The 12,624-nt window shown below is 56.4% G+C and overlaps 2 protein-coding genes across 5 annotated transcripts in view; one reads left to right on the top strand and one right to left on the bottom strand.

Moving 5' to 3' along the window:
• The first annotated feature begins 597 nt into the window (after positions 1–597).
• On the top strand, positions 598–10,477 carry ACAA1 (acetyl-CoA acyltransferase 1). Its single transcript, XM_070577263.1, has 12 exons — positions 598–1,039; positions 1,250–1,343; positions 2,326–2,383; positions 4,268–4,347; positions 4,651–4,693; positions 6,492–6,590; positions 7,443–7,523; positions 8,679–8,869; positions 9,002–9,181; positions 9,480–9,535; positions 9,643–9,788; positions 10,120–10,477. Exons 1-12 carry the CDS (start codon positions 863–865, stop codon positions 10,193–10,195), a joined length of 1,281 nt encoding a protein of 426 aa, XP_070433364.1. The 5' UTR covers positions 598–862; the 3' UTR covers positions 10,196–10,477.
• A 246-nt stretch (positions 10,478–10,723) lies between these two features.
• Positions 10,724–12,624, bottom strand: part of DLEC1 (DLEC1 cilia and flagella associated protein) — a 67,078-nt gene continuing 65,177 nt past the window's right edge. For all 4 annotated transcript variants that reach the window (XR_011527511.1, XR_011527512.1, XR_011527510.1 and 1 more), the window contains 4 exons: positions 12,397–12,558; positions 11,380–11,533; positions 10,983–11,106; positions 10,724–10,898 (listed from right to left, as the gene is read on the bottom strand). Coding sequence is in view for 1 of the 4 variants with exons in the window: in XM_070577260.1 (XP_070433361.1) it covers positions 10,775–10,898; positions 10,983–11,106; positions 11,380–11,533; positions 12,397–12,558 (564 nt within the window). In the remaining 3 variants the exon portion in view is untranslated. The remainder of the gene's footprint in view (positions 10,899–10,982; positions 11,107–11,379; positions 11,534–12,396; positions 12,559–12,624) is intronic.

The raw sequence follows: 12,624 nt of genomic DNA on the forward strand, positions 1-12,624 counted from the left end.
TTTTTTTTTTTTTTTAAAGATTGGCACCTGGGCTAACAACTGTTGCCAATCTTTTTTTTTTTTTCTGCTTTATTTCCCCAACCCCGCTCCGCACATAGATGTATATCTTAGTTGCAGGTCCTTCTAGTTGTGGGACGTGGGACACTGCCTCAACGTGGCCTGACAAGCGGTGCCATGTCCGCGCCCAGGATCCGAACCCTGGGCCACCGCAGCGGTGTGAACTTAATCACTCGGCCACGGAGCCGGCCCAGCGTTTCAGAATTATTTAGGTCCCCTGGCTTGGGTGCTGGGAGACAGGACAGCAGAGAAGGCTAGGAAGGAGAAAGAGGAAGTGGAATCCGGCCCTCCTAGTTCCCGAGCAAGAAGCCGTGGGCGGGGCTCCTGGCGGGCAGTGGGCAGGGCTGTAGCGGAAGGGGCTCCGGGCAGTGGCGGAGTTGGTTTCAAAATACCAAAAGTGCTCTTGGTGGCCCGCCTCTGGTTTGGCAGTAGGCGGGGCTGCAGGTGGAAGGGTTTTCCGTCTGCATTTCTGGGCGGGGCTTCAGGAAAGCCCACCTCCTGGTTGGCAATCGTAGGCTACGGTAGGCGGGGCTTTGATTGGAAAGCTCCTCTTGGCGGAGACCGTGAGCCCGGCTTTAGGTGGTTTGGTTTGCGGCGGGGGGGCGGGACGTCGGGCAGACTCGCCTTCCAGTTGGCTGAGGCGGGAGGTGGGCGGGACTTTGGAGGGAGGAGCTCGTCAATCCCGCAGGGCTGTGGGCGGAGCTTAGGCTTCCAGGGCAAAGGTGGCCTGCGCCGGGTGGGGGGGTCAGTTGGCTCCCGAGCTGTTTTCCCGGCCGGTTGGGCGTCTGCCGGGCCGAGCTGCGCGATGCAGAGGTTGCAGGTGGTGCTGGGCCACCTGAAGGGCAGGCCCCATTCCGGCCCGGAGCCGGCGCCGCGGGCCGCGCCATGTTGGAGCAGCACTCGGTGGCCGGCGGACGAGGACGTGGTGGTGGTACACGGGCGGCGTACGGCCATTGGCCGAGCGGGCCGCGGCGGCTTCAAGGTGAGGCCCCTAGGGCCGGGCGCCGGGTGTGAGGCTGCGGCCCGGGCGGGCTGGGGTCTGGCTCCTCTGTTCGGTTCCCCTCGGCTCCGGAGGTGCCTCCGCGCCCGAGCTGTGACCAATCCTCTCTGGAGTGGGGATGGGGGTGCGGGGGTCCCGGAACCCCGTGCACCTCCGGCCGGGGGATCACCGCGGCCGCGCTTCCCGCTGCAGGACACCACCCCTGACGAACTTCTCTCGGCCGTCATGACCGCGGTTCTCCAGGACGTCAAGCTGAGCCCGGCGCAGCTGGGGGATATCTGCGTGGGTGAGCACACTACCCAGGCCGTGCGCTCCGTTCTCCTCGCCTTCCCATCCCGCCAAGGCCCTCCTCAAACATCTTCCCACCCTCTGGGCACTTTCTAAGTGTTTTCACTGGGGAGAATGTCGACGGTCTCCACGCAGTAGAATTTAATCGTCTCTTTAGGGCTAGACTGCACCCCACTCCTCACCTCCCACCCCCGTCCCTGGGCACTTTCTGCGCCCCCTCCAAGCACGTTCTGCTTATTCAGTATGATAGAAAGCAGGGATCTCAAGTGATAGACATTATAGCGCAGAGACTTGGCTCAGGGGTTTGAGGACACCCTAGGAGACAGGAGACCCATCCTGTCTGTGACACGACAGACTAGAGGGAGCATCAGAAACCATCTAGTCCAGCCCCTCACTTAACAGATGGAGAAACTGAGGTCTGGGGAATTTGCAGCAGAGCTTGGACCTGACTCCAGGGACTCTTGACCTTCAGTCCAACCCTTTTCCTCACTCCTCCTCCTCTAGCCTCAAAACATAACATAATATGGTGAGAGTCTCATCAAACAGGTGCCACCCCTACGTCGGGAATCATTGTTCCATTTCTGGAGTGCCTCCAGGGCTTGGTGGAACGCTGCGGCAGTTGTGCGTTTTCAGAAACTCGTTTCCCTAACTCACAGGACTGGTTCGCTAGACTTGAAGCTTTGCATTGCATTCTTCTTTGCTTTCCGTGTTACCTTTAAAGGCAGGCACCCTGCCCTGCACGTGCTGATTTGGAAAGCAGGGTACATGGGCGAGGGAACTGGGGACCCCCCGGGGACTGGGGCTAGTATGTGACAAGCTGCTGTATAGCTGGCTACCCCTACTCCAGACCTTGAAATTATAGGTTAGCCTGCTGAGGAGTCATGTTTCTGAGGAAAGATCTGGAATGTCCACTCTCTGGTATTCATAGATGTACCTTAGTGCTCAGAACGCCTGGCACTGAATTTGTTTGTTGTCCACAGGAAATGTGCTTCAGCCGGGGGCTGGGGCAATCATGGCCCGAATCGCCCAGTTTCTGAGGTAAACTTCTCTAGTTCCAGCTCCAGGTTAGCCATCTCGACTCTTGAGTGGGCTCAGGCCCAGGGAACTCAGCCTGTGGGTCAGAAAGAATCAGGTTGGACACTAGACCTGGAGGCAGCCAGTCCTTGGCATCTTTTCTTGTGGACTCCTACTTTGAAGGGAGGTTGTGTTGGTGATGCTGAGCCAGGACAACAGGGCCTTTGAGACGAGCAAACGCTCTCTGTGGCCTGATTTTTAGCCAAAGTCAGCTTGTTGCTTTGCCGTGTGTAAGTGTGGACTCTGTCCTGTTTGTCAGGTTAATAACCAGGTAGGTACACTGAAGAGTGACTTTGAGCTTTTTTGCTAGTTGAGCAAGCTGGGACCTCCAGGGGACACCCCATCAGCAGAGACTTGGGTAGGGTGAAGGGTAGCCCAGGAGGGGCCTTGATAAACTTGCCCTTCACCACTTGCTGTCCTAAGACAGGGAAGGAGTGCTTAAATTATTTTCACATGTAGATTTAAGAACCGCTTACCTTTGTACTCCTAGCTGCATGTAGAAGAAATAATAGGAGTGTTGGCCAGTGAAGGAACAGGAAAGCTGACAAAACCTCCGGGGACTGGGAGAGGTTCAGACTGCTTAGCCTGGAGTTTAAGGACTCCCAGATGTTCCTTCCAGCCTTATCTCCCAGCTGCTCACTCACCTCGACTGTCCCTCTTTCAGCCAGGCTGTCTGCCCCCTGTCTTCCCTACACTGGTCATTCTGTCCCCACCTCCTCTCTCTGCCCTAACTAAACCCTGCCCAAACACAGTTCTACCATCTTGGCCTGACTTTCCCGAGCTCCCAGGCTTAAAATGAGGGGCCCCTTCCTCTCCAATAGCTAGTCATGTGCTTCCTTGTGATGTGCTTTGCCATCTTGCTTTGTTATTTCGGTCTCTGCTAGTTGATTGATTTTCTGTGTGCTGGTCGGGCATCCTCTAGGGCAGTGTACTCTACACATGTCAGCATTCCTCAGGTGGTGCATCATACTGAGTAGGTGTTTAGTGAACATTTGGTGGATTGGGTGAAGGGGTAGTAACTAAGTAGTAAGGAGTTAGGGGACCTGGGAAAGGTTAACTAGGCCTAGGAGGCTATCCGCCTTAGAGGGTCTTGGCAAAGCCTGGCCTGAGCGCTAGCTCAGGTTCCCAAGCCTGGCTGCACACCAGAATCACCAGAATGCTTTCACCCCCTTAGGTTCTGAGTCCATGGTCTGGGGAGGGCCTGGGCTTTGTATTTCCCCTAGGGCTTTATACCCTTGGCCAGGGCAAGTGACATGGGAAGGGCAGCCCCATCCGCTTCTAGGGCTGGGCCAGTGTGCGAGCTTGGGGGAACCCACCAGAACAAGGGAGTAGAACACCTGGGTACCCATCAGGGTTTTTTGTCCAGCTGAGAACAGGCTTTCCAGAGAGGATGGGAACATAAAGGGTTAGCCAAATGGTTGCTAGTAAGACCGAGAAGTGGGGATGGTTTCCGCCCTCATACTTTAGACATTTCTTTTGGTCTGGTTCTCTGTCCCAGCAACAGGCCCTCTTCTCTGTTCTTTGGGGAAAACAGAGATGTATAGTTTTCATTTTCGAATCTTGAAAGGGGGAGAAAGAAGGATCCATGTGGCCCAGCCAGCATTCCCTTGCCTTTGGGCTGTGTTTGGCCTTGGGTGAGGAGAATCACAGGATAAAAGGGCACATGCTTGTGGAGCCCTGGGGAGCCAGTGCCTGCAGAGATGGGGTCTGGCCTGGAGTGGGGACAGGGCTGCTGCGTTTGTTCCCCTGGTCTTTGCACTCCCTAATGGGACAGTCATATTGGCCAGGAGCACAGGCCTGCTTTCCATGAGGGGGGGGCTGACTCTGTGGTCTCACCTTCTGTTTCAGTGACATCCCAGAGACTGTGCCTTTGTCCACTGTCAATAGACAGTGTTCGTCGGGGCTCCAGGCAGTAGCCAGCATAGCTGGTAAGTTGTGCCTGGGTGGGTACCTGCTGCCATGGCCTGGCCTTGGTCCTGGCTCTCTGGGTTTGGATCAGCAACGTCACTGTCTTCTGGGCAAGCAATAAGGATTTCTGAGAGGACTCTAAACACAGAAAGAGTGAAGGAGAGCCCCTTGTCACTGCCCCTAGTCTTTTCTAGACACTCCTGGGGCTTCCATCTCTGAGGCTGGGGCTGAGTGCCACTTAGAGACTAGGTGGGGAAGAGGTTCCCTTGTTCCCGAACATGTGGACTCTGGTGAAGGATGTTCATGAAATGCTTTTATTGCAGGTGGCATCAGAAATGGGTCTTATGACATTGGCATGGCTTGTGGGTAAGAATTTCTTTATGCCAGAGCTTATTAACCACCTTGTAACAAAAAAGATAATTTTCATCTCCTGAATTCTCAGAGGCTAGCATTTCGGGATTCTCCTCAACCCCGTTAGGCAGCTGGCTGGGAGTGGGTTCCTACAAATTCAGCTTAGAAGTAGCCCCCAGCTCTGGCTGCCCAGGAATTGCTCATACCTCTCAGCACTAGCCGGGGAAGGAAGTGGGCTTTTAAAAGCTTTCTTTCTTGGAAATCTGTTAGGCTGGAAAATGTGGGTGAGGCTTTTGAGAAAACAGAGTACTTGGGTTTCCTTCTGTAGCCCTTGTTGATTCATGATGCTGCTGAGAGAGAAGTTGCAGTTTTGGTTCCCTGAAGCAGGGGACAGCTGCTTACTATGTGGCTAGTTGTTCATTCTGTTAGGCTGTCTGTCCCCTTGTCCTCCACCCTAGTACCAAGGTGGAAACTTCTGAAGGACATGGTCAGGTCTGTGGTGATTTGGTCACTGTCAGCTGAGACTCCATCTCAGGGATGGGCCATTAAGGTTGTACTGGGCAGCACCTCCAGGGAGGGCAAGGGCACTGGGGCCCAGGCTTGGGTGGGCATCTGGGCTGGGAGGGCTTGGCAGGTCCAGGGTGGCGAGCAGCCTCAGGGTGCCCCCTCTGCCTCCCAGTTCTTTATAGAGTTTCTTGATTGGAGCATTGCCGGGTCATCACAAGGCTGTGCCCGGTGTTTGCAGTTGTAAATAAAGCCAGAGACCACACTTCAGGCATTTTGGCAGGGCAAGGGCCACTGCCCAGTTTGTCCTCTGAAATCTCTCATGTTCCTCTGTCATACTGGGGAAGGGTGGGGTGTGGGTAACTTGAGAAGGCTGGAGACTTCATGAGTTTCTTAGAGGGCATCCGTGTCCCCAAGCAGGTTGAAGACCATGTTACTAGGGTATTAAGGACCTGGGCCAGGACTGTCCCCCATAGGCTTTGATCATGAAGAGTAGCCCAGGGCATTCTAGTTGGGAGTGGGCTCTGGGGCCAGACTACCTAAATTTGGATCCTGGCTGAGTAACCGTGGACAAGTTACTCAGCCATTCTGGGCCTCAGTGTCCTCACCTATAAAATGGGGATCACCACATCAGCCTTGTTGAAGTTGATAAGATTAATGGAATAATAACAACAGCTAACACTCTAGGGCATGTATCATGTGACTGACACTGTTCGAAGCACTCTAATACCTGAAAAGATTTTAAAATAGTGCCGGGCATGTGAAAAGCATTCAGTTAGAGTTCTGTGTTAGCATCCTTTGAGGCCTTATGTTCCCCTGCCTCCTTGAAGCCCTTTTTGACCACACTGAACTGATTATCTCGTCTTCCTCTCAGCTCCTCGTCTATGCAGGTCAGATTGCTCTTGGATCTGCAGCTTTTTTAATATTTGTCTCTTCTCTCCCCTGGATTTGTCGTCCCTGAGGGCAGGGCCTGAGCTTGGCGGCTGTTTCCCCAACGGTGGCTGACACTAGGCAGCTTTCCTTGGGAACTGCCAATCAGCTGATGGGCTGCAGGCGCAGTTGTGTTAGGGAAGCATGGCCCTGCCCGGGAGTGTGGACTGTGGTGCTCTGTGCTGGGGTAGGGTGGAGGTGGAGTGGGGCTCAGCCCTGTACCCCCAGCTCTGCCTTGCTGGCCAGTGCCCTGCCCTGGGCTCCCAGTCAGCCCACTGGACTCCCTGGGGCTCCCTGGCTATTTCCCAGCATGTGCCAAATGCACAGCTATCTCAGGGGGAGTCCTGCTAGTGATTACCTCCTCCCCCTCCCTCCTCAGGGTGGAGTCCATGTCCCTGGCTGACAGAGGGAACCCTGGAAATATCACTTCACGCTTGGTGGAGAAGAAGAAGGCCCAAGATTGCCTGATTCCAATGGGGTGAGTGCCCGCCCATAGCTCCGTGTGCCTGTGCGCCCGTAGCTCCCTGCCTGGGCTGGAGCCAGGTATGCAGGAACTTTGACCATCTTGTGCTGGCGATGCTAAGCCCTGGCCTCCTGCCTTTGGGTCTGGTCTATTCTGCAGGGACTCTGGGGATGGGACTTGATGCTGCCCCTGACTTCCCTTCCCTGAGGCCCCCAGGTCCTCTCTGACCCAGCCTGTCACTCCCACCCTGAGGGGCTTGATCACATGCGGGACAATGGCAGCTGTACCCCAAAGCCGTAGAGGCCTAGAAGGTTGAGGAAGGGGGAGACTTTTGATTCCCAAACATCCTGGCTCCACTGGATGTGTGAGATTTGAGGCTCAGAGAGGGGCCATGCCCTGGCTGCCCCCACATCCAGTGACCATATCTCTGAGAGAAGCTTGTAAAGCCAGGAGCCCAGGCTGGAAGACCCAGCTGTGGCTCTGGGTTCCGAGGGTGAGGGGAGGCTCCAGCCACGGGGAGCAGAAACCCTGTGTGGCCTTCCCAGAGGGCACTTGGGCGTCCTCATCTCCCCACATTAAAGCAGGTTTCCTTGAGGCGTAGGAGAAGCTGGCCAAGAGTAGCCAGTGCCCCCACCCATACCCTCATCTGCCGCTTGTCTCTTCTGTGCTGGTCTCTGGTGTACAAGCTTAGGATCTGGCCACCGTTGCTGACTCCCTGTCTGTGCCCCTGCACTGAGTCATCACTGTCTCTGTGGCACAGACTGCTCCTCCTGTTCTCCCCTCCCTACAGCCCCAGGGCCCCAGAGTTCCAAGCACAGCTCTAGAGCCCGGCCCGGTTGCCCATGCTATGTGCTGTTTGTGTTCTAGGATAACCTCAGAGAACGTGGCTGAGAGGTTTGGCATTTCACGGGAGAAGCAAGATACCTTTGCACTGGCTTCCCAGCAAAAGTGAGTGCTGTTTGAGGAGGGATGTTTAAAGGGCTGGAGAGTGAGGTTTTGAGGCTGTCCTCAGGCTGCAGCTGGGCAGTGAGTGGTTCACAAGCCTCGTGTCTCCCACGGGGGAGAGGTGGGCAGGGACCAGAGCCACTGTGCATTGTTAGCACTTCCGTGTCCTATTACTGTCTGTTGACCCCGAGTGTCTTCTCCCTTGCTGGGCCTATTTCCCCATTTATTCATTGGGGTGTAATGAGAGCCAGAACTCTTCCCTAACTGGCTGTGGTTGGGTGATCAGACACAGTAGCTACAGGCTTCTCTGGATAGCAAGGAGTGTAGGGCCAGGTTCTGGGCCACTTCTGTGTCTGGGGTAGCGTCCTGAGGCTGGAGAGGACATCAGAGGAACCCCAAGGGCTCAGGCCTCTGGGCAGGGACAAGCTGAAGTTGGCAAGCCCAGCTGCCCAGAGAGAGGACAGCAAAGGAAGGGAGTGGTTTCTAGCCAGGTGGGCTTCTCTTGAGGCAGTGATTCTTAGCCACCTGGGGTCAGGTAACCATCTGAGAATTTAGTGAAAGCTGTGGATTCCTCCCCATGGGAATGCCCCTGGGCACTACATCTTACATATGATTGCAAAGATCACTCTAGAATGCCTTGTGCTTTTACGCTGTTTAAATACTAAGATTTATCAAACATCATCAAACATCAGTTTGGTGTATGTCATTTTAAATAGGGAGAAACTGAGGAACAGATGAAATTGAGCCTTGGGGTCAAATAGAAAAGTTGGCAGAACCCAGCACAAGTGTTCCTAGAGCTCCATCGTCAGTTTGGCAGGAGGACAGAGCAGGCTTTGTCCTTCTTGGGTGAAGGGCTGAAGGGGGAGCCACTACCTCCAGACCTCCTCCTCCTTCCCTTCGAGGTTGTGATTGGCTAGGATCTGAAGACCTGAGAGTAATGAAGGCCCATAAGGCCTTGGGCCTCCCACTCCCAGGGCCAGGTGGGCGTAGTAGGGAACATACACCAGTTCCTCAGAGCTCCCCCAAGGCGAGCATGTCCCCACATTTAGCAGCCTGAGCTTGCGTGTCTGCCCCACTGGGTGGAAGCAGCAGGGAGGGACCCCAGGAAGAAAGGGAACCTCAGGGGAGCCTGAGCCTGGCTGTCCATGGTGCTGGCAGGGCAGCCAGAGCCCAGAGCAAGGGCTGTTTCCAAGCTGAGATTGTGCCTGTGACCACCACGGTCCACGACGACGAGGGCACCGAGAGGAGCATCACCGTGGCGCAGGATGAGGGTATCCGCCCCAACACTACCATGGAGGGTCTGGCCAAACTGAAGCCTGCCTTCAAGAATGGTGGCTCTACCACAGCTGGTGAGACTGGGCTGTGGGGGAGGGTATTCTCCACTGGGAGCCTTGAAGCCACCAGGCAAGGTGGACATGAAAGGGGGCTGGACCTCTTCAGCCCTGCCCTGACCCCTCCTTACCCCTATGATTTGCCTTTAGGAAACTCTAGCCAGGTGAGTGATGGGGCAGCTGCCATCCTGCTGGCCCGGAGATCCAAGGCAGAAGAGTTGGGCCTTCCCATCCTTGGGGTCCTGAGGTCCTATGCAGTGGTTGGGGTCCCGCCTGACATCATGGGCATTGGACCTGCCTTTGCCATCCCTGTAGCTTTGCAAAAAGCAGGTAAGACAGCTCCTTCACACCCTAGATCTGGATTACACTCCTGTCTCATGCTGTTGCTGGCGGGTATTGGGGGGCAGTTGCTGGGGGTGGTCCTGTGGGTGCTACCGAGTGAAGGTGGGGCAGGCTAGCACCCCTGCCCCAAGCCCTTCCTGGCCTCATAGCTGGGACCCACTCACTTATCTAGAACAGAGACAGACATACCAGGCAGCCTATAGGCCATGGATGGGGTAGGGCCCTTTGGAGAGAGTCCTGCTAAGGCGCCACTGGGTTAGCTCAGGCCTTTCCCCCTTGCCTGCAGGGCTCACGGTAAATGACGTGGACATCTTTGAGATCAATGAAGCCTTTGCAAGCCAGGTGAGCCTTTGTTTCTCAGCATTGCCCAGACACCCCAGTTGGAGCCAGGGCCAAGTGGTGCAGGGGACAAAGGAGGGAGCGATAGCTGACGCTCTGCCTCCCTCCAGGCCGTCTACTGTGTGGAGAAGCTAGGACTCCCCCCTGAGAAAGTGAACCCTCTGGGGGGTGCAGTGGCCTTGGGCCACCCACTGGGCTGCACGGGGGCTCGACAGGTCATCACGCTGCTCAACGAGCTGAAGCGCCGTGGGAAGAGGTGAGGCTGGCTCCCCACGGGGGACACCCAAGCTGGGGCATCCAAGGGGGAAGTGTACATGTGCATTCACACTCTGAGCTGAGGATATGGAGCTGTGAGCCCTGTTTTCCCTGAGGGCCAGCTATGAAGGGGACCCTGGCCTGCAGCAAGCATCTGCCACCCTGTGTGTGTGCCTAGGTAGGCAGTCAGGGAACTGCGTGCCCATAAACCTGACATCCTCTGTGCCCACGAAGGCCTTGGTCTACCAGCTTAGCCTGGTCGGGGGAGAGCTTGGTGGTTGGGCCTCTGCCTTTTGTGGCTTCACCCAGTCAACACAGTTTTGCTTCCACAGGGCATATGGGGTGGTGTCCATGTGCATTGGGACTGGAATGGGAGCTGCTGCTGTCTTCGAATACCCTGGAAACTGAGGCTCTGGGCTAAAGGCACTACTTAGTCCTGCTCTGGCAGCAAGAAACAAACACCACTACAGAAGTGGCACCATATAGGCAAATCAAGGCACTGCAACTAATTTGGAAAACGTGAACACTCATGACACAGTACAGGTGTGGGTGAGGTACTCGGCCACCCTCTGTCAGGGCCCCTCTCACTGGGACAAAGTCGGCGTGGGTGACCCAAGCCACCATGTAATTCCTGGGGGAAATTCCTGTGGATGAGGAGTGGAGTGGACATAGTAAATGTGTCTTATCTTATCTTGGTGGCTGTGCTTTTTCCCACGGGTCAGTTCTTGCCATGCTGGTCTTGCTTCTGCTCATTCTGAGTACTGATTCTTAACTGCCGTGGTCTCCATAGTCAGGTGGCCTATCTTTTTTATGTTAGCTCTGAGGACATATGGTGCAGGGCCTGGGCTGAGACCAGTGCCCTGGAAGGGGGTCCCTCCATCCAAGGAGCTGGTCAGAGGCCGTCCAGTGTGTGCCCCTGCCCAGCAAACCAGTTCCTTAGCTCTGAGTCACATTTATTTCCAAAGCTGAGGGACTGAGGGCAGAGCATCAGAGCTGGTGGGGTGACAAATATCTCTCGTCATAAGAGCCTTGGCCCCGGAGTCGCAGGGCGCAGGCCTTCTCACCAAGCACACCTTCCACCACCAGCGTGGACTCGTACAGCTTACTGCTCCTGTCAGGAGAAGGGGGCTAAGGTTAGGAGGGGGCCCTGGGCTCCAGGCCTGTGGGCAGTGCTGGGGGGTTGGGGGGACTGTACCTGGCAGTGAAGAAAACCTGGAGGGTGACAGAGGATGGGGGCGCATTGACTGGTCGTGCCTCCAGCAGTCCACTGCCTGGGGAGACCCCGAAGGCCACAGGGCCCTTGTCTGGCTCCTGTTGGCCTGCACCGAGGGGAAGGAAGCACACACATGAGTGCAGGCAGCTCCACGCACTGCCTCACATCTCAGGTGTGCACCCCTGGCCTTGCCCAGCCCCACAGGGCAGGGCAACCCTGGGATCACTAGGGATTGGGGAACTGGCCACCTCTGCAGGGATTCCCAGGTGGTGTCAGCCCTGGGGAGCCAGCCTGCAGGGACAGGGCACCCAGGTGCCGTCCTGGGGCTCTTGGCCCAGTTGTGCAGGGAGCAGTGCACAGCCAGGAGGGCCTGACATACCCGTCAGCACAGTCCAGTAGCTCCGGCAGCCACTCAGGTTCATCAGATAGACCTCGCAGACCTGCTTCTGGTTCACAAAGCAGGTGCCAAAGTCCACCCAGCTGGTGGAGAGCTGCAGCTCGGGCACGGCCACGATGGCCCGCAGGGGCACCACCTAAGGGGCAGAACCTTTTGCTTGATGGGGACCAGGCGACCTTGCCCAGGCCGGCTGGGCTCTGAGCTAAGGACACAGGAGCCTGCCAACCCCAAGTACTGAAGCTTCTGAGGAGCACACAGGCAGCTCCATGGCGGGTGGAAGGGGGCCGGGGCCAGCACTGAACGCCCCAGGCTGCTGGTGGGGTTCTCCACAGGGAAAGGGCCAGGAAGGCACCATCTGCTCCCCATCACCAACGCCGCGCTCGAGCTCAGTGGCCTCTGCTCCCTGGTTGGGCCGCCCTCCAGCCTTCCTACCTCTTGTCCAGCCGTCTGCGCCTCGTGGGCTCTGGGCCATCTTGCCTTTTCCCTTGGCCTCTTCAGCTCAGCTCTACACAACAGCCCCGTGACCTTCTGTCACAGTCCACAGAGCTAGGTCTGTGCTGCTCGCCCTGGTGCTTGAAGCCCCACACAAGCCTGAAATCCACTAGAGCTTGTCCCTCAGCTGCCTCAGACGCTCACTGTCCCCAGCCATTAAGCCATTCTCTTGGTTTGACTTTCAGTGTGGTTTCCCTTCTCTCTTCATTAAACAGTGTGCAGCCTTCACATGCTGCCTCCTCCAGGAAGCCTTCCCTGATTTTCCACCCTACAACACCTCACCTGGTTCTGAGCTCCTGAGACAAGTGAGGAAGGATAACACACATTTCTCCATGTGTGTCCTCAGGACAACGCCTCTTCCAGGGCAGACTGGGCCCTCAGGGCAAGGGCCAGGGCTCCTCTTATTTCTGAGGGCCCTGTTGGGGTTTGTCCTCCTGTGATCCCACCAGAACAGGAGTCCAGCCTGATTCCACTGTCCCCAGGGTGTGGCGCAAGCCTGGGACTCACCTGAGTGGTGTGGTTGGTGTACTCCAGGAGCAGATTCTGAGTAAACACCATCTCCTTCTCCCCACTCGGATTCTGCTGAATGTCCACTCCGGGCAGCATCTGGTCAGCCGGGAGCTTCTGATAGGAGAGCAGCTCCAGGGACAGCGAGAAGGACACGTTCACCTGAGCACAGGGAGACGAGCCGTCACCTCAGGCTGCCGAAGGCAGGCAGCAGCTTCCCCACCCGGA

This window comes from Equus przewalskii, chromosome 15 (genome assembly GCF_037783145.1).
Source record: "Equus przewalskii isolate Varuska chromosome 15, EquPr2, whole genome shotgun sequence".
In the NCBI taxonomy this organism is placed as follows: domain Eukaryota; kingdom Metazoa; phylum Chordata; class Mammalia; order Perissodactyla; family Equidae; genus Equus; species Equus przewalskii.

Coding starts and splice junctions, on each gene's coding strand:
- ACAA1 (XM_070577263.1), top strand. CDS start 863: ATGCAGAGGTTGCAGGTGGTGCTGGGCCACCTGAAGGGCAGGCCCCAT. Junction 2,384..4,267: donor CGAATCGCCCAGTTTCTGAG/GTAAACTTCTCT, acceptor CTTCTGTTTCAG/TGACATCCCAGAGACTGTGC. Junction 8,870..9,001: donor TGGTGGCTCTACCACAGCTG/GTGAGACTGGGC, acceptor ATTTGCCTTTAG/GAAACTCTAGCCAGGTGAGT.